We start from the raw sequence: 27,670 nt of genomic DNA on the forward strand, positions 1-27,670 counted from the left end.
ATTCAGCTCCATAATATTTCAGTTGGTTTAAAAATTTCCTGCTTTTAAAACCTTTCAGGTTTTTTTAGTGAAAAAATTTCTACATGAGTTTTTCTCAATCTCGAATTTACTTTTTTCCATAACAAAATAAATAGGAATTTCAGGACACGAGAACTGGTGAATATAGTGGATAGGGTAAAACGTTCCAATCGAGTTTTAACAACGTTTAAAGTTATTAAAAACAAACGAGGCTGTGCTTTGTCATGGTGAAACATGAAATTCTTTTGATTTCTATTTATGAAGTTTTTTGTGAAATTGTGGTTGCCAAATTGAGATTAATATTCTTAAGAATTTTATCTCTTTTAGAATGCATGTTATTTGTTCGTGAATATATGCCATTTTCTTTATCATTCTGACTTATAAAATACTGACCATACACCATCAAGCCACAATGGCCAAATATTGTTCCAAAAACCCAAAATTAAAATGTAACTAAATAAAAATAATTGAGAGCATTGAGAAATTACTCAGTAAAAATTGAGAGCAATTTAAAAATAATTGAGAGCATTGAGAAATCACTCAGTAAAAATTATTCAGGTCTCCAATTTTATTTCACCAGTTTTAACTAATAAATTTTCACCCTGAGACGCTCCAAAACTGTATTCTTTATTACTGTTCTATAACTAGTATAAAAAGCATACAAAGATTAACACAAAAAAGAAGCTAAATCTGAGATGTTTTTTTTTAGCTTAGTTTTTACACAAAAATAATACACAACCACAAAAATTCTTAAATTTACTTTATCAATAAATACCTGGGTTGCGAAATCATTTTTAGCTTTCTTGTATGAGTTTACAGCTTCCAACAAACAACTTGTCTGCCTTTCAATTCTCTACAAAATAAAATTGTATTAAATTTAAAAAAAAATTTTTTTGCAATGTATAATTAGAAATTAGACTCCCCACTACCTTACATTTATTTTCCTCCAGTTCTTTTCTTTTTTTGATAAAAACACTTAAATAACTATTTTAAATTATGGCCATTGTTGCTCATTATGACAGCTTAATTCACACATCTAAAATATATGTTAGTCATGAGAATATTTGCTAAATTTTAATACAAAAAAATAGATTTTGTTGTTTAAATCAATACAGAAAAAATGATGATGGGCAATATTGGCAAAAATATGTTAAGTAATATTAAAAAAAATAAAAATATTGATCTTCATATGCCAGCTGTAATGAATATTTTAACATTCAGTTTCTCATGGAAATGAAGATTGCTCAATCTTAATATATCAAGTTTTTTATCTATCAGGATTTATATTCGGAACAGTTATTTATTTTATAAAAAAACTGTTTAACATTTACTCTCTTAAAAGTCAAATCAACATTTATTTTAAATATTGGGGTGGGAAAACATTTATGGTTCTACCAAATATATAGGATTAGTTAAAGTTTTTTTGATTGCCGAATTCATTTTTATTTTAATTTTTTTTATTAGAAGTAGTATAAAAATTATCTAACACAAAAATAATTTTTACATCTAAAAAGCTTAACTTACCATTGGTAGAACTTCGAGTTCAATAAAGAAAAATGCATTAGAAAAATACCCTTTTATGAACAAAAGCAACTAAGAATCTTAACTACTTCTTATTAACCTTAAAAATAATAACTTTAATTACAAAAAATAAACCTCATACTTAATATTGTAATTTTTTCATTCACATTCACATTTCATTAATTCACATTCACAAGCTTTTTTACACAGACGGATATAGGATTATGTTCATTATGGACTATTACCCTATTACCATATACAACATATTACCACAATGAATGTTAAAAAAATGAGAAAATATATTATAATAATTATAACTAAACAAACAGCCTAATAATTTAAATAAAAAAATTACTTATATTTACACTCACTGTTCAAACAGTAGTCTTCGGTTGAAAACTGTTGTATAAAAATTTAAGATGAAAAATGAGTGTATACCTGAGTTTGAAAACTCTCCATCACATAGCAGTGGCCTTCTGAATTAAAATCACTTTCTTGTGAGTAATTTTCTCGAAGTAATGTAATATCTTGCTCCTTGCACAACTAAAATTAATTTATTGAAGTTTTAAAACATTTGTTCATTTAATCAAAATTCAAGTGGAAAAAATTTAATTTTTTTTTATCTGATCACTTAAAAAAAACTTCTACTTAGGTTTTAGAGATGAACAAGGGCCTGAACCCGAGATTACATACAAAAACCAAAAACTCATAGTTATCATTCAATTATTTAGTGACAAAAAAATATATATTAAAAATTTTATCACCATCCAGAAAAAAAAAAACTAAAACAAACAAAAATAAGGGCATACATTTTTTTTAAAGCAAAATGGAGAGAACAGTCCAAAACTATTTTAAACAACTCAGCTCAACTCATCAGTGGTTACACCACTTAGATTGGATAAATAAGATTAATTAAAACTTAATAGGAACAGCATATTTTTCAATTGCATTATTTCGTTTTCACAAAAATATCTTCCAAAATAAATTGTGGTAGTGTAATGTACTGATGCGCAAATATTGCCCTTGGCTCATCATTAAGGATGAATAATCATAGCACAAGGGAGATGTTAATAATTAAAAAAAAATGGCTCTCAATCTACAAAAAATTAGGATTAGTAATTTTTCTTTCTTAGTAATATTTCTAAAGCTGCAAAGAAATATGAACCCTTTACCCTAAATAACGCTTTTATGGCTAGACCATTGTGACTTAGAGGAAGAATTAGTCAGGCTCTTAGGATTAAAAAATTAAAAGACCCCTAGATTAATAAAAAAAATTAAGAAGTCTTTCCAAAATTTTCATAAATTAATCATAGATTAGTGAAAAGACTTATTATAATAGATGTGTAGATTTATAACAAGTTATAAATTTATTTATGGAAAATGATTTATCATGCAATTACAATAATAAGGTTCATGATACAACAAAATTTTGGAAATAACATTTAAAGAAGTCTATTTCTAAAACATTTCAAAATTTAATGAGACAAGAGTTTTGTTATGAAGTATGCAAATGAAAACATAAAATTCTACTTATAAAAGAGGACTAAATATATTCAAATTAAATAATCTTCTATATCTAAAAATATAACACAAGTCGCCAATTAGAATCAGAAAAATAAGCATAGTATACAATGTTTCTGATAAAATTTCGAACAAGTAATTCATTTAATCTAAAATATTCCTACTGTGTATCAAAATTGAGTGATTTAACCTATAACATTGTAACACGTTTTTAAACCATTTATAACATAAAATAAAAGGTGCATAGGAATTTTTCTATGAATGAGAAAAAAGGGTAAATTTTTACAAAAATAAGAATAAATAACAAAACAAGTATTCATTTCATTATTGTATTTCAGTTTATTTCATAAATAATGGAAGATCCTTAAACTTTACTACAGCAAATTTCAGCTGGTAAACCAGATTAATCTTTATTAATTACTAAATATTATATATCATTATTATATATTATTATTATATACCATCATCAAACACCATTTATCACTTTTATCACAAATATACTTTTGTTTAAAATTTTAGCCTGTTTATTAAATACAGAGACAAGAAGAAAAATAATGAAATCACTAGATTTAAAAAAAAAATATTTATATTATATTTAAACACTTATTTTATTTCGAATCACTAAACATATAATATGCTATTTATAATATAAACTATTTATATCATTTTAAAAAGATCCTTTAAGTTTACATAAAGTTTACTAAAGGTAAAAAATAGTGAATGAAAACGACTTACTTTTGTATATAAACTGTGAGCTACAGGAAATTGTCGAATTTTCATATGAAAATCACCTTTGGACAATGTTGTTTTCAAGTAGCGGATAACAGTATATACTAAAATCAATAAAAAATTCAATACAGTTACATAATATAACAAATGCTAGTTAGCTTTACAATTGTTTGACACAGACTATATAGACATACTCAAATCAGTGTCACCACTATCAATAGCTTTCACCATGGCTTGTGTCTCTTGTTTAAGTTTAATGAGAAGAGGAACTTGTTCAGATGCTCTTGTTTCATAATCTAATAGCTGTTGAAATATAATTAATATATATTCTCAAAATTAAACATGAAAATAATATATATCAATCCTGTCAGTGTCTATTTTAACCCTAAAGAACATTTTTTTAAATCATTTTTAGCCTCTTGAATTAAGAACCCACAAATATAATAAGAGCAAAATTTAGTATATCTGTATAACTGCAACTTCACAGCAAACAATGCATTTTATTATTATTAAACAATTTTATTTATATTAAGACAACACATGTGTTTATGTTAGTTCTGCCTCCAAAATAAAAATAATGAATTCAAAAGGTAATAATACCACAGCTTATACTGGCTCACAGACAACTAAAAAATTATTATTTTCCAATAGCATAATTGCATTAAAAAATAATTTGCTTATTTAGTACCGTCATGTGGGGCTACTTTGTGCAAATTCGAATTTGGCACTTTTCCAGTCCTGCTATTCAGTATTATGTTTTTTTCACGTAAAAAATTTGTGAAATTTGAAGATAGAAGTCTCCTCTATTACTACAAACATTTTTTCGAATTTCAAAACAATCTCAGAGCGTGTTTTGTTTATCCAATGTCAAAAACTTTCCGAGAACGTCGGACGTCGAAAAGTGTGCATGGAAACTTTAGCTGTGAAATGCAAAGACGTTGATAAAACAATTGTCGTAAGTGCAAAATTTTTTATTTATATATTAATAAACAATTATATCATGTTAGCGTTAAAAAAATTTATAATAAAATTAATAGCAAATAAACGTAAAATGAAAAAAAATGCACCGTGGGGCTACTTTCTGCAAAGTTTTATTAGTTTTTTTTTTTTCGACGGAAAAATTGTCAGACGTTATAAAAAAAATACCTGGAAAGAGAAACTACTGTGATTACACTTCAGAAAATCTGTAACAATGTTTGCAAGCAGTTTCTGGTGGTATGTCGATTGCAGAAACTTCTCGGAAGTGCAAAATCCACAGAAATACTACCTCTAATAAAATTCACAAGAAACATGTGAAACGTGCTGGTAAACTATTATTTTTCTTCTACAAAGATTTTTCTAATGAATTAATCACACGATTTAACACACAAAAATATATTTTATAGGACATCAGGTGATTTTGACAGAAACTGAAGAGCAAGTTCTGTCATGTTCATTCAAACATGTTATGTTCAAATTTATCAATATTATAAATGTTAATGAATATGTAATAATTTTTATTTTTGAAATTTCATCCATTTCAATGTTCAAAAATGTATATGGTTTCCTTTTGTTTAAACTCAAATGTTTTGAAATAATCATTCTTTTTAAGAAAAATTTCTTCATAAAAAATGATTTATTAACGCTGAAAATTATTTTCAAACTAATATCTTTACATATCTTGATGTTTTTGCTATTAAAAATGTCAAGAATTAACTTTTTTTAACAATTTTATATCAATATTTTACTAAAAACATGATTATTAAACTGAATTCCTATCACTGCACAAAGTAGCCCCACTTGGGGGCTACTTTGTGCAAGGTATGTTTTGACTTATTATTTGTAAATAGTACATACATGCAAACATTGATCAAATTCACTCGTCTGATTCCAGTTATGAATATAATATCGATAGATTTTACTAAAGTTTGAATTAACATAGTTTTTTTACATGTCAAAGTTCAAAAACTGCGAAATCCTGCACAAAGTAACTCCACATGACGGTAGTTTAAACATGATAATTTCCTTTATTGTGCAAATTCTGTCATTCCATTATTATCACACAATTATTTTTGCTGAACATTATGATATTTCTTATGTTCTCCAATAGCTCTTCCCTTGTTCCCATGCAAACTCTTATATTGCAGTTATGTGCAAATATTAATGGTGCGTAATTGTTACTACATTGTTTTACCTTTGCATGTGTGCCCCTTTTCTTTATCTCTGATACATTGTGAATGCTTTCATTTAATAAGCATTTTAAGTTGCGCACTTTCAAGACTAAGTTACTATTTTATATGATGATATTTATCATTTTTTATACGGTGATATTTATTCTTTACTAAATTTAGTAGCAGTAAAACTAAGATAAAAAAATAAACATTGCCTTTAATTAGTTCAATATAAGGTTAATATTACATAAGTGTTACAGAGAAAAATATTTCAGGTGTCCATCTCTTCTTATTGCACCACTTTAACATTTAATGCATGCAATGTTTCAAACATATTTGATACAGATATGAAACATAGTTGCTGCAGATATGAAACATAGTTGCTGCAGATATGAAAAATAGCAACCAAAATAGTTTCCAGAGGCATAAAATAGTTAGAAACTTTTTCTTCCCTCTTCTATCATATTTCTACAATGTTTAAACTTAAACAATGTAAAATAAGCCAATGTTTTTAGACCCTTAAAGTTGATAAAATACCAGGCGTCTTAAAAATGACTGAAGGGTTTTAAAAATTAACTAGCTACTTCATAAAAACAATAGGCTTAGAACACTTGTACGAACTAAACATTCTACTTACACAAACCGAAAATTAATCTTAAGCAAATTGAGTTAAACTTTCTTATCATGTCAAACTAAATTATAGAAATTTTACATTAACACGTTACTGCCTAAAAAAAGAGAACTGCAAAAACCCTTAAGATTTTTTGCGATAGCTCATGCCTGCAGCTCACTTCATGGCATAAAATATTTCTGGTCAAATGTAGAGAAAAAAACTCCCTCTTACTTGCTCATGACGTCACACATGAAAACAACAGAAAAAAACTGATATTTTTCTGTACTGAAGTGATAAAAAATCGCCAATTTATTCTTTGTTAATAGCTAATGGTTAAAAATTTCGCAAATTTCTTGTAACTTATTGCAAAATAGTTATTTGTGCCTACATTTTGGTAAAAATAGTAATCATAGTAGCCTTTTCTCTAAAATAGTCATTTCAGTTCCCTTTTTAGTTGCCAATGGAAGCCATGCAATATGTTTCTTGGTTTGAAAAGATACTTACAATTTTGTAAAAATAAAAACAAAATTTAAAAGTTTATCTAAGGTCTTAATTTTGTAAGTAATTATTATGTGCTCAGATTTTCAGAAATTATCACAAAACATGATTAATTTTATCAACACACTTCACATTTTCTTTTATCAAGAGTTATGAAAGGTAGTTGTAAAAAGGCACTAGATTAATAAATAATTGTATTCATTTCCAATTAGAAAATTAAAGCAGAAACCAATATTTACTTTCACTGCTAGAGATGGATGCCCATAATCCATAGCTTTATTTGATATCTCAGCATATGAAATCCCAGGAGTTGATCCTAATTTATCGGCAATAGCCATAGCTGTTAATTCCGGATCTAAATTAGTTCGTTTCACCTATAATAAAAGAAAACAGTTTTTCTCAATTAAATAAATAACTCACCCATACAAAAGAAGAAACTTTTTTTTCTTCATAAATTAGATATTTTTCTTTTAAAAACATAAAATTAAAAAAAAGACATTTGAAACTCAATTAAATGCATCAAAACATTAAAATAAGTTTAATTATATTTTTTTGATGGTATAAAGATTAACAGTTTCAGATTTTATACAATCATTACAAAAATTGCATCAAACTATTAAACAAACAATAAGGTTATCTATGCAAAAAAAATAAGAGTTTCTCGCACATTGCAAAATAGTTATTAAAAATAGGATGTCATACCAATCATTTAAAAAAATTTATATAAAAAAAAGAATTAAAAAATGAAAAAAAAATCGGATATTCATGTAGTTATTAAAAGTACTTCTGCAGTCAAAACTAAAACTCATAAAAATTATGGAATAACCACAGTGAGTATAATAGTCGTTAATGACAAATTAAAATTATGTTTAAAAAAATATTAAAGTTTTTGCTATTAGAAAAAATATAAGTATCTCGTAAAAAAAAAGTTCAGTAAAAATATTTCAGAAATGTTTTTAAATTAAAATTATTTTATGTGCTTAAAGCAGTTATATAATAAATGATAGTGACATAACAAATAGTTCTGTTTAAGTTTTTCATAAAAAGAAAGAAAAAAAACTAGGATATTACTTACTTTATAACAAGCCCAATGGTCAAGTATACGACTAGCTCCATCAGTGTCTGGTATTTTCAGATATTGGCAAACACAAATAGCATAACAATAATGCCGTCTCAGGACCAGGCGATCAAGAAGAACTGGGATTGTTAAAAACTGCAATCTATTTCAAATTAAGGCAAGAAATAATTCTTTCCCACATCATAAAAATATCTTTTCAGAAAAATCATGTTTAACTTATTTCATTAACATTAATTTAAGAATTCTTTTAAAAAATCCATCCCTGTCTATACGTTAAAGAAGTATTTAAAACTAGTTGATAAATGTGAAATGATTAGAATAAAATTTCAAACTAATATATTTCATTTTCAAATAAGCTTTGAAAAATATAATCATTTATTTGTATAGTATTTATGTTTTTTTTTCCTTTGCTATAATTAAGGACCTTTTAAGAATCACATAACTGCAATTTAAAAAGAAAACTTAAACATTTTAAGACAAAATTTCTAATGAATTTGTCTTGACTATATTACTTTTTTAAAATTAAAGATCTTGCATAACTCGAGAATACAGCATATTATGCACTACAAAACATTATTTCATGTGATGACAATCGCTTCAAGGAACAGCCTTAATAAAAATAAATTAACAAGCCTTAAACAATTTTTAGCTATATAACAACAAACATTTATTAGTTTAGAAACATCTAAAAATATACTAAATGGGGAAAAAGTTTAGGGAAAAGATCATAATCAAAAAGGGAAAAAAAATCAACGAAATTTGCAAAATAAACAAGGATACTGAGTGTAAGTAATTGGTAACCCGATAACACTAACTCGAACAGCATTAAGAACTCGTAATGTTTGACACATTTTAACAAATGGTTCTGGATTGATATCAGGTATGAAGTTTTTACCGAAGGATGCAGCCTGAAAAAAAGATGCATAGTTTAAAATTGCATAGTATTTTAAAATTATTCTAAACCTCACAATATTTAATAAATTATTTCATTTTTATAACTTTTTTAAATTTAATAAGAGAGACTAAACAACAAAATGAAAACTTTATCGAAACGTATTATCATGATGGAGAAAAAATTTAATAGTAATAAAGCAACATAAAAAGATATTAGTTTGAAATGTTTTTTTAATTTTATTTATGATTTTTTTAATAAAGCTATATTATTAACAAGATAAGAATCAATATCAAGGAAACAAAATCCCACTGAAAAGATCTTAGAAATTATTCAAAATAAACAAACATCCACAAAAAAAAAACGTATTGTAAATTAAATTATGAATTGATTCAGACAAGTTAAACTATAACTTTGCTTCAGATAAGTTAAAACATTTGCCAAAACGATGACAATTAAAAAAAACAAATGAACTACATAAAAAATAAATGATTTATTAATTTAATATGAGCACAATGCATACTTTAACAGGCATTCATAAACTAATTAGCGAAAACAATATTTTAAGGTACAAAACCATATTTAAAAACTTATATCTTCTGAATGAACACGTATTTTTCTTAGACAGACTTGGATCTTCAAAAAATGGGAGGTAGCTGAAATCTGGAAAATATGGTTCCCTTAATATTAATTTCACTTTTTATGTAATTCACTATATCCCAAAAACTGTCTTTAGCGAATTAAAACATTCTTCCCCACAATTAGAAAATTTTCCTATCCAAAGACAATACAATGCAAAAAAAAATTTTTTATAATTATTTATTATTTTTTATCGATTTATTTAATAAAAGTCGAAAAAATTTCGAAATGTAATTTTAAAAAAAAACATACAAAATTTGAGTGAAATCTGTTTAATAGAGCCCAGAAATCAAATTTCAAACAGATAACTCTTTACAATTTAATTACTCAGAAACTACTCACCCGACTTTGTTAAAATTTCGTATTTTGTCATATTCTTTCAAATAATGCAAACATACCTTACAATTCAAAAATTTTCAATTGTTAATAAATAAATATTAAAAATTGATTTGTACATGGAATTAGATTTGAATAAGAAAATTTTATAATTGTGTGCAAAAATGTTTTGATTCGTTCAAGGTATAGCAAAATTTGCAAAAAGTCAAATTAACTTTAAGGGGCCCAAACTTTCAAAACTCTCCTGCTTAAACTATTGGGACCCTGGATAGTCGGTGATAGCATCATCCGACTATTATACATCATGGCATCATTGAATTTAATTGCATCATTGAATTTTATTGCAGCATCGACTTACAAATAGATGGACAGAAAAACTTTTTTTATTAAAGAAAAGTAGTGTATTTTGATAGAAAATCGATAAACAAATGTAATTTCTATGCCCAAATTTGAACTTTATCTTTAGAGCTTATACAAAACTGGAAAATGCAACATTGAGGTAGCATTGTATAGCTGCACATACAATTGATTGGAAAAAAGGAAGAATAAAAGAAAGATAATGAGAAAATAATGAGTAAAAAAGAATTAAAAACTCACACGCAGAAGCATCTTTTGAGTGGATGGCAGAAATTCATGTCCAGCTGCCTTTAAGCAGCATTCAACTGCTTCTTCCAATTCATTCTTTTCTCTTATCATTCTAATATATTCATCAGCTTTATGACTACGTCTCTATAATTCACAGGAAATAAAATTTTACTGCAATGATTTTCTAATGTAGAACTAATAGTTTAATTCCATGTATATAAATTAAAAAAATAGGAAATATTTCGTACTATTTGCTGTAATAAGTAACCTTACGTGCAAACAGCAGTTATTTGCAATTATATATATTTTTTAAAAAAAGGATTAAAAATGTAATGTAATAAAAGTTTAAACAAAAATTCTTCAAAAAAATTAAGAAATGTGTTAAAAATATTACAATGAAAGCTGGTTTAAATTTTGGCATGAAATTCTATATGTTTTTGAAGTAGACCTAGTAACTAAGAAGTGTACATAAAAATTTTCATACATACAAATAAACTTTCAAAATAGTCAACATTTTAAAGCTCCACTTAACCCCAGAATTTGAAAAAATATTATAAAAATACATTAAATGATGATAGTTAAGTTAATATTTTTTCTCCCAGAATAACAAAGTTTTGTATATCTTTAAAAATACTAACATTCACTATCAAAATTCTTAAATTTAAAAGAATTATACATAAGATTGAAAAAAAAACAACATAGATAAAATCATACTCGAAATTCATTAGATGCTTCTAACAACAAAGCACTAGGTGAAAGAGAACCTATTCTGAATACATCAGTAACAGCATCTGAAAAAGAAAAGTCAATATTAATCAAATGCAGCTTATATGAATCTAGGGATGACAGCAACAATTTCAATGCTTTAGAAATGACAAACATGATTTTATAAACAAGTTAAATATTAAAACTAAAAAAATAAATAAATAAACATTAAAAGATAATCATACAAGATTAAAAATTATTTCTAAAATCTTATAGCATTTTTTAAAAATATCTCTCTTTGTTTTTGTTATTAATTTGAATTTTCAGCCAAGAAATTTAAAAAAAAAAAAATAAGAATCTTAATTATTTAGGATTCTTAAAAGCAAAAAGAAATTACTGTAGAAATTTTGAACTAGTCTTTTTCTGTGTTTATTTAGTTTAAATGTTTTTCTATATGAAATAATAGAGATTATGAATGCTAAAATGTATTTTCAATATTCAAACACAACTGATATTAAAATAAGAGATTTAAAATTCATAATTTACAAAAATTACAAATGATAAACACTTTAAATTTCTGCAAGATTATATTAAGTTCAAACGAATTTAAAAGAAGAAAAAAAGAAAAAGGAACAAGATAAATATGCCATATATATTTTTATTTATTCATTTTTTACACTGAAATACGTCGAAAATGTTTTCTCACTTATGTACTTATGTATAGAAATAAAATCTCAATACAACCTATACAGTCTGTTATGCAACCATTGCCCTATATTTTAAAATTTTCCTAACAGCAGACATATAAAAATTTTTAAATATAAATCTAAATGAAGATAGGACAAAAACATTATCAAAATGTGATGAATCTTTTTAGGATCAATTTTAGAAATGATAGGTTTAAATTTATCAAGAATCAGTTTACATTTTGAGGGGCATTGCTATGTGCCCAATCAGGGGCGGATTACCCATTAGGCCAGACTAGGCCATGGCCTGGTGCCCCCAATGATTAGGGGCCCCCATAAAAGAATTTTTTTGAAAATAAATTTTAAAAAATTGAGAAAAACAATGATTTTTTAAAAAAAAAATCTATTTCAAATATATATTAATAAAATACGATAATTTTTTTAGTTCTAATTTAACAAAATGAAGTAAAATTTAATTTTTTATTATTTATTTTTATTTTAAATATGCTTTCTCAAATGAAAAGATATATAAATACTTTTATATTTGAATAAATAAAAAACATACAAGAAAAAAAATTTAATCTAAGGGCCCCAAAAATTTGAATGGCCTAGGGCCCCGCATATGCTTAATCCACCCCTGTGCCCAATATGTGTTGGGAACAATCTGTCCTCAACAAATAAGCTGCTTTTTATTATAAAAATATACCCATTAAAACAGACTAAACTAATTGATAGTCAAGATTATTTTAAATATTTACCTTTTAAAAAAAGCAATTTCTTTTAAATCATATGTTTGATTTCCAACTAAATAAATTTACCTGGTACTTTTTGTAGAAGATCATGAGTATTGTTGCTAATTATTCGAACGCCATCAATTTCAGGAACTAAGTGAATAGGTGTATAAAATAGGTCACTACCATAATTAAGGAACTTTCTTTACAAAATTCACTAAACTGAATAAAAAAATAATTGCATGTATGTAAAAATTTTGCATACAATTAAAAACTTGCTTAAAAAAATAGCTTTAAAAAAATAACAAGTCATATGTATTTCTGAAATCCTCGATAATGATCTTCCAAAATATTAATAGTTTTCTATTATCATAATATTTTGGAACACTTCTGTTAATGATACCTAGTTTCTAGAAAATAAAGTAAAATTTAAAAGAAAAAATACTGCTTCTGAATTGAGATTAAAGACTCATCTTTTAGTTTCAACTTCAAAACTTAAGTTAAAATTAAAATATATGACTAAAAGATCTCTCATCTATACCAGGCACAATCAGAATGGGACTCTTGAGTTTTCAATTAAAATAAAACTAAAATTTACCCTTAACATTATTTTTGAGTTGTGCTAAAAGCTATAACTTGAATGTAAACAAATATTACCAAATTACATAACTAAATTTGAAAAATTAAATAATTTTACTGTGTAAAATCACCAATTCTTTGAAAATTGTTTTGTAAATAATTTTTAACATTTTCATTTGTAGTAACAGTTTCTTTAGTTACAATAGTTATAGACATCAAAGCAGGGTACAAAAAATCTAAATTTTTATGTACCCTGCACGAAATTTTTAAAAAATAGAACTCATTCCCAAATTATTTTTACAAAACCAACACTTTTTTGATTGTGTATTAATTAAAATATACAAAATTACCAATTATGTAAATATTTCAATTAAAAATTGCATGAAAAAAATATATTTACATTAACACATTAGTTTTAAGTATAAATCATAAGTATTATATATTATTATCAAAAAGTGTTAGGCATTATTAACAAGAAAGTATTGTGTGCTAATAAACACTTATGGAGCAAACGCAGAGCATTATTATTAATAAAGAAATAATGTAATCAAAGTTATAAAAGTTAAGTACTATCAGCAAGTGCATGTCTTTCAACATGTTACTTTAAAACAAACTAATTAACTTTTATACTAATTATTTTCTTACGCACAGTGATTGAGATAAACTTTTTCTTTTATTTAACAAAAATATGAGTGAATAAGGGTGAAAAAGGATAAGCTACCTATATTCGTATAATTCTTATTTATGTAATCAAATCAGCAACATTTAGGTCTGTCAAAATATAATCTTTTTCTCCTCCCCTTTGGTGTCGTTAACTCTCTTAATCTATATCTTGGTGATTTTTATCAAAATTTAAGGCAGTTAAGTTGGCAATTCTTATTAAATAGTTACATACTCATCCAGGCATTTAAGAGTAAAAAATATGTGGCCAATTAGAACATTTGCGTGCTATATAATATATAGGGCAAAATAATTCCATAGTGTGGATCACAGATATATTCGAATGTCAAAACTGCTTAAGATAATCTAAAAACTGTTATAAAGGTTTTTACGAAGTCCATGATCCAGTATTTATTATTTCTGAAATTTGTGAGGATATTAAAGGCATTGCCTAATGATAATATGCATGGCTTCAAGCAAAGAAGGTGAGGACAAAGGTAGAAATTTTAATACTACCAATACTTTAAAAACAGAAATATGGAGCTAACACAATACCTTTAAACAAGTTAATGCTTACTATATTTTATATTTATGATATTTTTGAATTTCTGTATCTACCAAAACTTAGGTAAACAAACATTTTACAACCATGTATTTTCTAAAGCATGCAGAATTGCTTTACTTAATATTAAGCAAAAACATGAATTAAATTTATCATAAATTAAGCTAAACTCTGTATTTACATGAACTAACATGGATTATTACATGAAAATTACATAATTATGATAATAATTTATGTTAAGGATACTTCATATAATCTTTATCTGGGCCAATGACTAACATAATATTTTCAAGTTCAATTTGCCAAATTCCAACAACTGCACCTGTACCACACCTAAATAAAAATTAAAAAGACAAGAAAACACGGACCATGGTTCAAATAACTAAAAATACTTAAAAGATAATCAGTAAAAACAATTTTTTAAACTATAATAAGATTTTTAGAGGTATAAAACTAGACATTTCTAGCTAAATAAAAATTGACAATAAATAACAATTAAAAATGTCGAAAACAATTAAAAAATTTAAATATAAAAATAGTGAGACTTTGTTAAAATTTTAAGATAGACTTTTTAGGAACCTTTTTATTTACAAGTGTGCATCAAAATAATAAGTGCAGAAGAAAAGATTTGCTTTATAACTCTTCAAAAAAAAAAAACTTTTGAAATTTTAAAATTCTGAAAGATAAACATGTTTATAAATTTAGGCAAAAAAAATATTTTAAGGTAAACAGTAGAAAAAGTTTAGAGGTAGGAAATTTTTTCTAAGTATAGTAAGCCTTTTTTCTACTTCTGGATTTTCCAGCAAATCAAAAATTTATAATAAAAACTAAAAAATTGGAATAAACAATTGTATGTACAGAAAGTGTTATAATTACCAAACAAGCTGTTGAGGTCGAGCTTTTGTTTGAGTGTCAAACTCACAATATTTTTTCTGAAATTTGCAGAAAAAAAGTTATTAAACAGTTATAGCTTTAAGGTCAACAATTCTAAGAAATTTTATTTTTAATCATATTAAATACAAAATTAGAATATCTTCCTTTTCTTGCAACATAAAAATATAATAATGTTTAACTTCAATTCTAAAAATCAGTAAATGAATTCAATGAAAAATTTTATAAAATTATGTTTAATACAAACAATTTTTAATTTTCACTCAAAAAAATATTTTTAATATGTAATAGCTTTCTTTGCAAGATATAGATAATTAAAGTAAATAGCATTAGATAAAAATATAATTTTGTTAATCCACCTGAGCAAGAAATTACATTAAAGTTCAAACGAGAGTTATGTTACCTAATATTAATTTTTTCTTCAGCAAAACACATTTCATAGTATTATATTTTCTTTCTACATCTTTTATGTTAATTAATTGTATTTTCCATCACCGTGCTTACATATTTATCCACTTAAAAAAATTAAGCCATCTTTCAGCTACTATATTATTTTAACTGCTAATTAACTACAAAAATTGAAGTAAATTGATATAATTGGTAAAAAATGGCTAATAGAAACAAAGCAAATTATTATTTTTTTTAAATAATTCATTTTTTAAAAACATATTTTCATAAAAAAAATAAAAATATATAAAAGGGAAGTAAAATGTAAAATGTTACCATTCTCCTTTTTCCTTGCTCTACATCATTCATTTTAGAAATAAAACGTTTTAAAGTTTAACTTAATTAAATTAGAAACTAAAAGCTCTTTAAGAGATGTTTACAGAGTTCCTTAGTTTGCAAATGTTTTTTAGTCTGTGAATGTTATAATGAATTCTGTATTAGTTATTGTATATTCTAGTAAATTTCATTTACCCTATGATGGGATACATATAATTTACTATAATAAAAAAAAAGTGTTAAATAATTTTACAAGTAGTGGACATAGTATTTTTACTTTTCTCTTAGATCATTGAGGAGAGGAAACAACTGGTTACTCTTTCAATAAATGCAGCAATTTTTTTCCCTAAGAAATAAAATATTCCTAATGAGATTAAAATAATAATTTAATCAAGGAATGTTCAAACTTTGGTGCTTACACCAAATCTCACACAATTACAAGTGGTTCATAATTCATATTATGGGAGTTCTGATATTATGGGAGACCACTTTTTTTCTTTCGATTATTTTATTTTATTTCTTGTTTTAGAGAATTGCACAGCCATAGCTTCATCGATAAAAAGCACTGAGTGAAAATGCAGTTTGCATAAAAATATAGAGATCAAACTAGATATTTTTATTCGAAATCTACAAACTATAACTTACCATAATGCTTAAATAGATAGATAATTTTAGATCAAGTTTGCTTAAGAGATTACATATGATTTTTTCATATATTACATTGATGGTTTATCTATCTATGAAAAAGCCATGAATTTTGGATTACTCGTGCTGTTTATCTAGGAATTCTGAAAATGAATCAGTTGCAAGATTATCCTTTACTTAATCGAACATCAGTCAAATGGAAAAATTTCTTACATCCTAATTTGTTCAAATGGAATGTTTCGAAATTCTTGAAGAAGAAAATTTAGAAGATTGATTTCAAAGTGATGAATGTGAGCCTGGCTTCCAGTATTTGAGAGATGAAGAAATCGTTACTAACTGTGTTGTTAAATCAAACAGTGATTATAATACTGATGCATAAGATGTAGTAAATGAAGAAAATACAATTTCTCATTCTGCTGCTCTACAATCTGTGGAAACTTTATTAGATTATATGGGAGAACAAAGATATGATTACGGTGACATTACTGCGGTTCGTAAAATATGTGCCAATATACGGCAAGAGATTAATAAACAGCAGAAAGCAAAGATGCATTACACATTTTTTTAAGCAGTAAACGTTAAAAGGAAAATTCCTAGTTTGATGTTATACAGCATGCAAATGTAAGTAATTTTTATGTTTTTTGCACTGATGTTGATTTTTTTTAATAAAAAAGAGTTTTCGGATCATCCATGTCTTTTTTACTGTGCGTGCGACCCATCCCGGTTATTAACCCGGATAATCGGGACTACACTGTATGTGTGTGCATATATATAATATGTATATATATATACACAGGTGTGTAATGTTTAGTGCTCAACTTATACGGCGAAGTCAAATTCAACAGTTAAAAAATTAGTTCATGGAATGCAAAAGGTAAGAAACTTTCGACTTAATCTATTTTAACTTACACCATAGGAAAAAATTTCCTGTACAATTTAAGATTTCTAACAATAATAAATAATTACATGTTAAATTAATGATCATTATTTTCCTTTAATAATAAATTTCATAAAATTGATTGTTTTAAAATGATAAACCTGCAGATACAAATCAAAACATACTAGTTAAAAAAAATCAAAATATTGTTCTAGATATAAAAATGTTGTTGCAAATTTTTTTTAATTAAATAAACTGAAAATAAAAGTCTCACAAACCTCTAAGGAAGCAGAACCCATCCACAAGGCTCCATTATCAGAAAACAAAGCAACATGTTGATTATTACAACTCACAGTTATTTCTGTAATTGCATTAATTGGATTGTTGAACTTTGGAAACTGAAAAGTTTAAAAATACTACATGAAAAATATATTACTCCTATTAAAGACAATAAAAGATTCTTTTCCATAATATATACAGTATAGTAACGATTTATAACAATTTCACATATAACAAGATTCTAGATTTAACAAGGAGCTATTTGGTAAAATAATGTAAATATATTTGACATCTAACAAATTTGAAAGCTTGAAGAAATAATGAAAAAAAAATTAAAAACAAAATACACAATACTCTATCAAATTTTTAAAATAATTAAATATCTTTTAGAACATAATAATTGCAAAATATGTTTCAAGTGGATTTCGTAGTGACTTGGAAAAGAAAGATGACTTGCTTTCAGTCTGATTGCAACTTAAGAACATTGAGAATTTTACTGGGGTTTTAAAAGATTCAATGCATTAAATGTTTTATAATGTAAAATAAATAAGATAAAACTTTGAAAAGCTGAACATTCAATGCTAAATAATAAAAAAATTTCATTTCTCAATAAAGATTATTTAAAGGCTTCCAACAAAAAGCCTGAAAGCTATTTTAAATTACTAAGCCTATCTCAACTTTATTATCTACAGTCACTAATTACTTAATTTTGGGTACTTAATTACCAATATATGTAAATGGTATCTACATTTTTAGAATTTTTTTTTACTTCATTAACAGTTGGAATTAATTAACAACAGGAAGAAACTCTTCTGATTAATAGAAGTTTAGTTATTTTTTCTGCCACTTATTGTTTAATTTTCAGTGAAAAATTTTAAAAACCAAGGATCAAAGCCAAAATAAAATACCATGTGCTATAAAAATTTGCAAAACATGAAAAATAATAAATTTTTTAAAAATCTGTTTCTGAATTAGAAAAATGTTATTACTGGGCCTATTAATATTTAAACTATATTTTTCTACATATTACAAAGACTTTCTACTAGTGAATGAAGATAGTGAAATGCCAATTTATTTTTGTAACATAATTGTGTTTTTAAAATTATCAATTTATAAACATTAATAAAAATTATTAACTTAAACAAAACAAGCACTAGATAAGCTGATAAATAAATAATTTTTTTAAAATTATTTATGGGAAAGTGAATGACATAAGTGATGTTCCTGACACAGTATTATCCATCGATTATACAATTTAATTTGTACTAAAAATCTATAAATAATTGGCTAAGAAGACTTTCATATTATAATTATTTTCTTATTGATTGATTAATTTTATTAAGTTGATCGTTTCAAAAATCTCTTATTTGTATCTCTTTGTACCAAAGATTGAAAAGAACTTACCATTTGCACACACTTTCCCTCATTTTGCAACAATGCATATAACTGTGCATCTTTTGCTACCAATACTTTTGTATTTCTTTCTTCAGCAATAACAGCCCAACTGCTAGGTGGTGCATCCAGCCCTTTAATATAATAATTATAATAAATTTTATACATTAACATATGCAATGTATAATAAGAAATTTAAAATTATTCTAAATAAATATAATATATTATGTGATGAAAGCAATTATACACACTGTTAATATGAGGCAAAACTGTATTCAATGCATTTTTCAAATTAATTAAAATAAAAGAAGTACTAATAAAAAGTTTTTAAACTCATTTAAATAAAAAGCATACAATATAAAACATATAAGTTGAAGTAACTTTTTCTTTAGAAATAACTTACCTAATTGATTGTTTAAATCTAAAAGAAAATCGTAAAAATAGCATAAAAATAATAATATATATAATAAACTCTTTAGAAAACTGATTCAATTCGATTGATGGCTTGAAAAAATAGGAATGAGTTTTAATACAATTAATGAAAAAAATGCAGTTGAAATAAAATCCACAAAAAATTCAAAATGGTCATAGACAGTCTTTCTCAGAGCTCTTTGATTTATAATAGCTAGAGAAGAATCCATTATAATTGAAGTCAATTTAAATATTTTTTAGGTTACACTAAAGTGATTAGCCATGATATTGATAACAGAATAATTTTTGAAATACTGTAAGAAGCAATCACTAAATAAAAACCAATTTTACTATTATTTAATGAAAATAAAATTTGTTTTATTTTTCAGTTTGATGAAGAATTGAGCATACAGCTCTGAAGAATAATTAACAAAAATTAATGGCAAGTAAACAATGATAAATTCATGAAAGCTATATATAATAAACACAAAGCACAATATAAGCAACAAAAAAAAAAGAGATAAAGGAAAGTTAATTAAAATCTACTTTTCACTAGCAAAAAGTATTTAAAGCATTAAGTAAATAAAAATACAGTACAGAACCCGTTATCCGGAAATCAAAAAACCGGAAAACCAAAAAACCGGAACGAAATTCAACAAATTTTCCCGCCATTTTTTAAAAAAAAAATTTTTTCCTCATAAGATTTTAGGATTTTTCCTTTTTTTTTTAAAGATGTTTACTTTACCATCATTTTGGAAATAATCATTAGTGTACTACTTCATCGTTTTTTCTTATTTTTTTAAGATTATTTCCAAAAAAAAATTTTTTTAGTTGGATTTAACAATAAAAAAATGGCTTTTTGTAGTGATTCAAAAAACCGGAAAAATCAATTATCCGGAATAGCGATGGTCCCGATCGTTCCGGATAATCGGTTCCCTACTGTATAACAATCCTAGCTACAAAAAGGTAACTCATTTAAATTACAATTAATACTTTATTTAATTAAAAAAACACATTTAAACAACTTTGCCTTTTATCGGTGAGAATGTTTGAATTTTTGTTTAAATTTTCAATCTAAGCATTATTATATACATTATATTACATCACATTACATATTATTTTTATATATATATATTATGCATATTACATTAATCAAATAATCTATGATCATACCTAAAAACAAAATATTTTAAAATCGAAAATGAACTTTACACTAAAATTTGTGCATAGTTGATGTAAAAGGAATCTAAAAATTAAACTTCATAAATATTACATACAACTATTTAAACTTCATCACAGTTTTTCAGTGAAAAAGTGTTTTTATTTATTATCAGTATTTTTTTTCTCCAGTTTGTAATGACACTGAATAACTCTATAATTTAATAGTTTCAAGCATATAATACACTGAATAGCAATTAAAAAGCAGAAGAACCTAATTAAAACCTCAGGCAGCAATTAACCAGATAAAACTATTAGTAGTAGAAAAAAATTAGCAAACAAAATTATTACCAGGTATGGATGCCATTCGTCTCAAACGAGGATCTTTAATATTGTTGACTAGAAATATATTGTATGCCCCAGTTAATACTGCAACACCAGTATAGAATTTTGGGCTATGGAAGATTCTGCATTCTAAAACCTTAGTATCTTTTACATCCTGAAATTTATCAAAATCATAAAATTCAAAATTATATACTAAATTTATACAAATGTAAACAAAATTTGATTAGGTAAACTCCATATGATAAGTATTTCTAGTAGCACATTTTTCCTCAAAAAACAAAATATACAATATTAGTTCCATTTAAAACAATGAGAGTTTTTTAAGAAATTGTTTTTATTATCAATATATGGAACAAAAATACTTAACAACAACCTATTCTTCAAAATTACTGGTTGTATGAATATAAATTTGTAAGTATCGTATCATAATTGTAAGTGGATAACTATGTCATATGAACTTCATGAGATTGACATAATTTCAATTCTAAAATATCATTCAGATTGTAAAAAAGTTTTGAGACACTAACAGGACTATAATCAATCATAAAAATTATGAATAAGTATTTTTTTTTTATCAGAACGGTAGGTTTATTGGGTAGCCTAACAGTTATTACACACATCATATTGTTTGTTTTACTGTTTATCTATTAAATTTGATTGCTATTTAAATGTGACCTATTTTATTTATTGTACCATTTCACATTGAATCACCGCCATAACACAGATAAAAAGATAGCAGAAAAAAAATATAAATTATACATCATATTAAAATAATTAACAAAACAATTCTTTGTTTTTCCATGAAAATTAACACAATTTAAAGTCTTATTTTTTTTTTTTTTTTTTTTTTTTTTTTTTTTTTTGTATAAATTTGTAACACAAGACTATACAAATTAAAATCTATGTTAAAAAATTGCTTATTTTCACCTAAGCTTTAGGAAGTATAGAGTAAACATGCTTTATTGTGTTTGAAAACTGAGACATGTATCACTATCTTTAATATATTTTTTTAAACATCTGATGCTTGACTGTCAAAAATTTGCAACCATTAGGGGAAATAGTTTTGACAGAAGAGGCGACATAAGATCTTGGTGCAGGACTAATAAACAGAGGCAAATTATTAAAAACATCATTAAACGCACCCTGGAGGACGCACTCGCCCCTGATGACATTTTGGATCCGCTCTACACGAATTAATCTCAGTCCCGGTTGTTGGGCTGCCCGCCTGTTCGCTTCCCGTTATTTTGACAACGTTTTGTTGTTTTATCTATCTCATTCGCTTTTTAATTCTGTTTTAATCTATTTATTCACTACATTGTGCTTTTTAATTGGCTTATTTACATTGCCTTTCCTTGCTTTACAAATTTTAGCGTCTCCTTTTAATTGTATTTGATAATTGTTTGTTTTACCACTTTACTCTCGGAGCATTTTAATTATTTTACTGCTGTTGCCATCAGACTCTGTAATGTTTACATAATGTTACTCTGTAATGTTACTTTTTTGTACTTTATGTACTTTTTTGTTTTCTTGATTTTAATAAACATTTACCTGTATGCCCTAAATTGGGGCAGGTCGGGGTAAATATTTCATATTTTTTTAAACAATTAGCAACAGACTAGAACATAATGCTTTCAGATTAGCTAAATTAATAAATCTTTTCATAACTGAGACACAAAGCATATTGAAGATTTCAAAATTAAAGTAATACTTGTCCCATGCTAGTGTTCTTAATAATATTTCCAAACAGGTCATAGAGAAGTATGTTTCCATCCTCGAGGACACAGACAAGATCCTCACTTGAAGACCAACCCATGTAAACCAAAGGTCCACTATTCCACTAAAATTATTAGTAAAAAATATTAAATATTGTCACAACATTATCAGAGATAAAACAATAAACAAGGAAAATTTAGATAGATAACATTTGTTTAAAATTTAAATATTTTTAAAGAGCATAACTTTTCAATTTCTGTGTCAACATAGATTTTTTTATTTGAGCAAATTAACATCAAATTAAGCTTTAATACTTTAATCAATTAATACTTTACAAAATATATCTAAAAAAGTATTCAGTTATAGTATTAGTTTTAATTCTTTGACTGTTGCCTTCAACTAAATTCATAATAGTTTCTACTTGTTTCCTTGTAAAACAAGCTGGTTTTTTCTACATAACATGGAAATTTTTGTATATCTTTTAGTACAAAAGAAAAAGTTTTTATACCAACATGGACATAGGCAGATAAAAGAATAAAGTATCAAACTCTGAATGTGCTACATGCAACTTTCAGTATAAAGGACACAAAAACCTTACTCTCAATATATACAAATGAGCTCTCAATCTGAGAAATTAAAAACTTACTGTACCGGAATAATAAAAATAAAAAATTGGTAAAATATTTTATTGTCAAATATTAAAATAAATTTATGAAATAATTGTAACTGGAAGGTAATACTTTTTTTTTCTTTTTTAAAGGAAAAAATAATTTACATTCTTAGGTAAAATAAACACATTAGTTACAAAATGCACTGAAGACTAATAATTTTCCCATTCGATTTTTCAGTGATAAAATATCGCAATTTCAGAGTTAATATAGATTTTTTAAAAAATCAAATTGCAGAGAGAAGTTAAGTTTAAAAGGATTGGAGTAAGTAAATTTGTTTCCCTTTGAAAATATTTTAGCAAAATCTTTCAAACTTTATACAAATAACAACTATGTCATGCAACTTAATCAAAAGCAATAACAAAACAGAAACCACTGAAATTACTTATCAATAAACTATAATTTTTTCATTAAAAAAAAAAGAAAAATATTTAATTTATTTTTTAAGCTAATAACATCACAAATAGGAATTTCAGCAAAACACAGTAGAAATTTAGCAGAAAGTATTTGTGTAGCAAACAGTCTTAGAAATGTTTCTTTATTGTTAATGCCATGGCATTTTTTGCCAAAAGATAGAATGGCTTTTGCAAAATGTGCAATTTTTGAAAGGGTAACGTGCATAAATTATAATATTTTACAAAATAATTTCCACTATTTTCGGGGATCTTCAAAATATTTCTGTACATCACATTCAAACGAAAGGCCCTAATTATACTTTAACTACATCCCTTTTCTTTCAAAACAAAAATTTTAATTTTCTTATCATAATTAATGACTAAATATTTTATAAAACTCATGCTTTTACATCTCACTCCCTGACAATGACATGCTTGAAATTTAGATAAAAATTTTTAGCAATTCATCAGCTCTAATTTCAAAAATTTATGGTGAAAAATTACTGAATTATTATGATACTTTGATGTTTTCTAGTTGCTCTGATTTAAGTAAAAGAAAAATGATTCATCAACTATTCTCAACACTCCTCCCTTTTGTGAAGCCATTACAACATTGTTTATCTTGAAATTTTTATTGTTGGGAGAAATTAAAAGAAACAATAGTTAACAAATTTTTTGACCAGATACTGATGAGAGGTATTCAGCTAACACAAAATAATTTTATTGAGATAGTAATTTTTATGATTAAAAAGGTACTTAAAATTCAAAATAAGTAAGATAGATTTTGATGACACAATAAAGTTCAGAGAGAAACCAATTAAATTAATAGGAACATTATATCAATTATTTACATTTTACTGAAAATAATATGGAAAAACTATGTGAGTCTAATTAAAATAAATAAGTTGACATCTTTAGGCAATAAAAAGTATTTTTAAATTATTTAACAAATTATTTTAACTAAAATAGATTATTGATATAGTACAGAACTGAAATAATGTTTAAAAAAATAAAACCTTACAAGAGTAGATCTAAATATAACTAAAATTAACTTAACATAAATGTCAACGCTTACTTTAATAGTTGAGATGGGTTGCCCAGAAGCAGAATAAATGTAAATATAGGATTTGTTTATGGTCTGAACTTTTTGAAATTTCTTTCTATCTTGTGTTAAAGCTGAAATGAAACAAAACAAATAATGTAAATTTATATATAAAAGAAGCTCAGAATAAATTTTTTAAAAAAAACACTTAATAAGAATGAAAATTATCAAATACTTTGTAAAAAACAGTTTAATTGAAACAAAAGTCTAATAGATTACCAATAGGTCCACCGAAAGGGGCTGCAGCTACAATGAAGTCTGATAAATTTACTTGATCAGCCCATTGCATTGAATATAATTCCACTTTTCTGTAAAAAAAAAATAAAACATTTTAAGCTACCATACAACTGTAATAATAAAAATTATGAAACCTGATCTTCCAGGAATTAAGGTCAATCTTGTTTTTACCATCTATGCCATTTTATTTTGACAAAGAAGGTGACAATGTTGCATATACACGTTCATGTTTTAATAAATACATTATTTAGTGATTTTAGAGTTGTTTTTACTTAATCATAACAAAAAAAAATCAAAAAAATATCCTGCCTCTCCTGGGAGAGAAAGCTGTCACACGATGAGTCTGTCTTTTTCCATATAACCAAACTTGGGTGGGTAGGATGTTCTTAATCATAACAAGAAAGATTGTACCTGCCATTTTCTTAATGTTACTACAAGGTATTAACATATTTTAAATAAAAAGGGATAGTAAAATTATGTCTTGAAACAACCCAACATAGTAAATGCACATAAATGCAAGAGTACAAATAAAAAATAAACAGTTTTCATTTACTTAAATTTAGAAAATGAATACTCAACAAAATGATCTGTACTCTACTCATTTATTTATTTTTAAACTTTAACCTTGAATATTTGAGTGAAGTAAAACAGGAAAGTGTATACATAGTTTATAAATCTTGTTATCATAAATCAAGTCATATAAATTCAATCAAAATTATCCATACCATAACCATAAACTATCCACACACAAGTGCACCCCCTAAAAGGGAGGGAATGTTTTAAGAGAGGTTTGTTTAATAGTTTGGGAATACAACCTTTTACCTCATAGTACTATTTTCCCAATTTTTTTAAAACCTATAACAGGAAAAGTTTCGGGAAATACTTTTTTCATATTTGGTAGATATATTTAAAAAATCTGCTTTGGCAGAAGCATTTTTTACTTAAAATTGATTGTATCTTGAATGCAATACCTCGGAACCATAAAGTAACAAAGAAGAAAAGCAAATTTAAAACCAGTGGTTTAATTAGAAGAACTACTGCCTTTTTTTAACGAAAATAAATTCTTTGGAAGGATATTTCTTAAATTTTTCTTTTTTTTTTACAGCAAATATTTTTCTAGTCTTTTTTATGTTCCTTAAACTTTATTTTCTCAAGTAAAATAAAAGTAAAAAATATTAATAATCAGAGTTTTAATTAAAGGAGAATGCACAACAAAGCCCTTGTTTCTAAAAAATAAGTCATGTCTCCACCAATTATGTTAAATTCTGAAAAAAATTTAAAATAAATAAAATATTGAAAATTATAAACATTTCAAAATCATTATTACTTTCATAATACGAATTTGTGAATTTTTATTTTATAATTATATAAGTTGAAGAGAAAACTCATTAAAACATCATGCGACTAATTTAATATTGCAAAAAACGCAATCACATAATGTAAAATAAATAAATAATGAGAATGCTGTATTAATATCAATCATCTTGTATGACCCTTGTATTAGTATGAAAAATTGATTTAGAGATGAGTCTGCAAATTGTTACTTAATTCATGAGAGCGGTTGATCTAAAGTAAACTGCTTATTTTATTACTATTATCTGGGGCATATAATTATATCCTTAATTTTATGTTGTAACCTAGAATTCCCTATTATAGCTAAGTCATTCTGCCATCATGTTATAACAGCCTCTTATAACTCCCACCTGCACAATAAGATTCTTAATACACAAAAATTTATTATAAGATAACATTAATCTTAATTTAATTCCTTTCGTCATAAAAATTAAGTTTGCGAAATGGAGGCCCTGGAAAAAAATGGAACCTTGATAAGCATATTTGAATAATGTTTGAATGTGCATAAAAATCATTCCAAACGAAAATATATATAAATACACCAATACAAATCAAAATTATATGATATATTATAAAGATTCCAAATAAAAATTATAATAAGAAACTTGCCTGTAGTAAATATTTTTTCCTAAAGGAGTCCAGTCTCCAGTGTAAAGAGCCATGATGGGAGTATGATACTCCCTTAGGGGTGACCCTTATTGCAGTAAAATAGTAAACTTCACGAATATTTATAAATGAAGCCTTTTTTTTCACTTAATTAATCGTTTCCTTTCACACAATTCTACACATTGTAACACCCCTCAACTGAGAAACCAAAACCAAACAATAAACAGAATCACGTGATTAAAAAGAAGTTTATTTCAAATATTAAAGACTCACATTGTCACTAATTCATCATACTCCCAAAGACTTAAGGATCGTTTTTACTACATACCAAAATTTGCTAATGGAGATTCAGATTTGCAAACGGTAAAGTGA

The 27,670-nt window shown here is 25.4% G+C and overlaps 1 protein-coding gene across 1 annotated transcript; it reads right to left on the reverse strand.

Moving 5' to 3' along the window:
- Nucleotides 1-793: 793 nt before the first annotated feature.
- Nucleotides 794-27,670, reverse strand: LOC107454360 (vacuolar protein sorting 16; the record flags this gene model as incomplete). Its single annotated transcript, XM_071178804.1, is given in 20 exon segments — nt 794-871; nt 1,978-2,082; nt 3,796-3,893; nt 3,984-4,092; nt 7,290-7,424; nt 8,126-8,270; nt 8,909-9,036; nt 10,593-10,724; nt 11,295-11,371; nt 12,790-12,884; nt 14,750-14,836; nt 15,380-15,435; nt 17,918-18,037; nt 19,323-19,444; nt 19,714-19,731; nt 21,231-21,378; nt 22,933-23,061; nt 25,076-25,176; nt 25,322-25,410; nt 27,302-27,670. Coding segments are annotated over 20 exon segments (2,025 nt in total), but the record flags the coding sequence as incomplete, so codon positions are not given.

Source organism: Parasteatoda tepidariorum, chromosome 3, assembly GCF_043381705.1.
Source record: "Parasteatoda tepidariorum isolate YZ-2023 chromosome 3, CAS_Ptep_4.0, whole genome shotgun sequence".
Taxonomy (NCBI): Eukaryota; Metazoa; Arthropoda; class Arachnida; order Araneae; family Theridiidae; genus Parasteatoda; species Parasteatoda tepidariorum.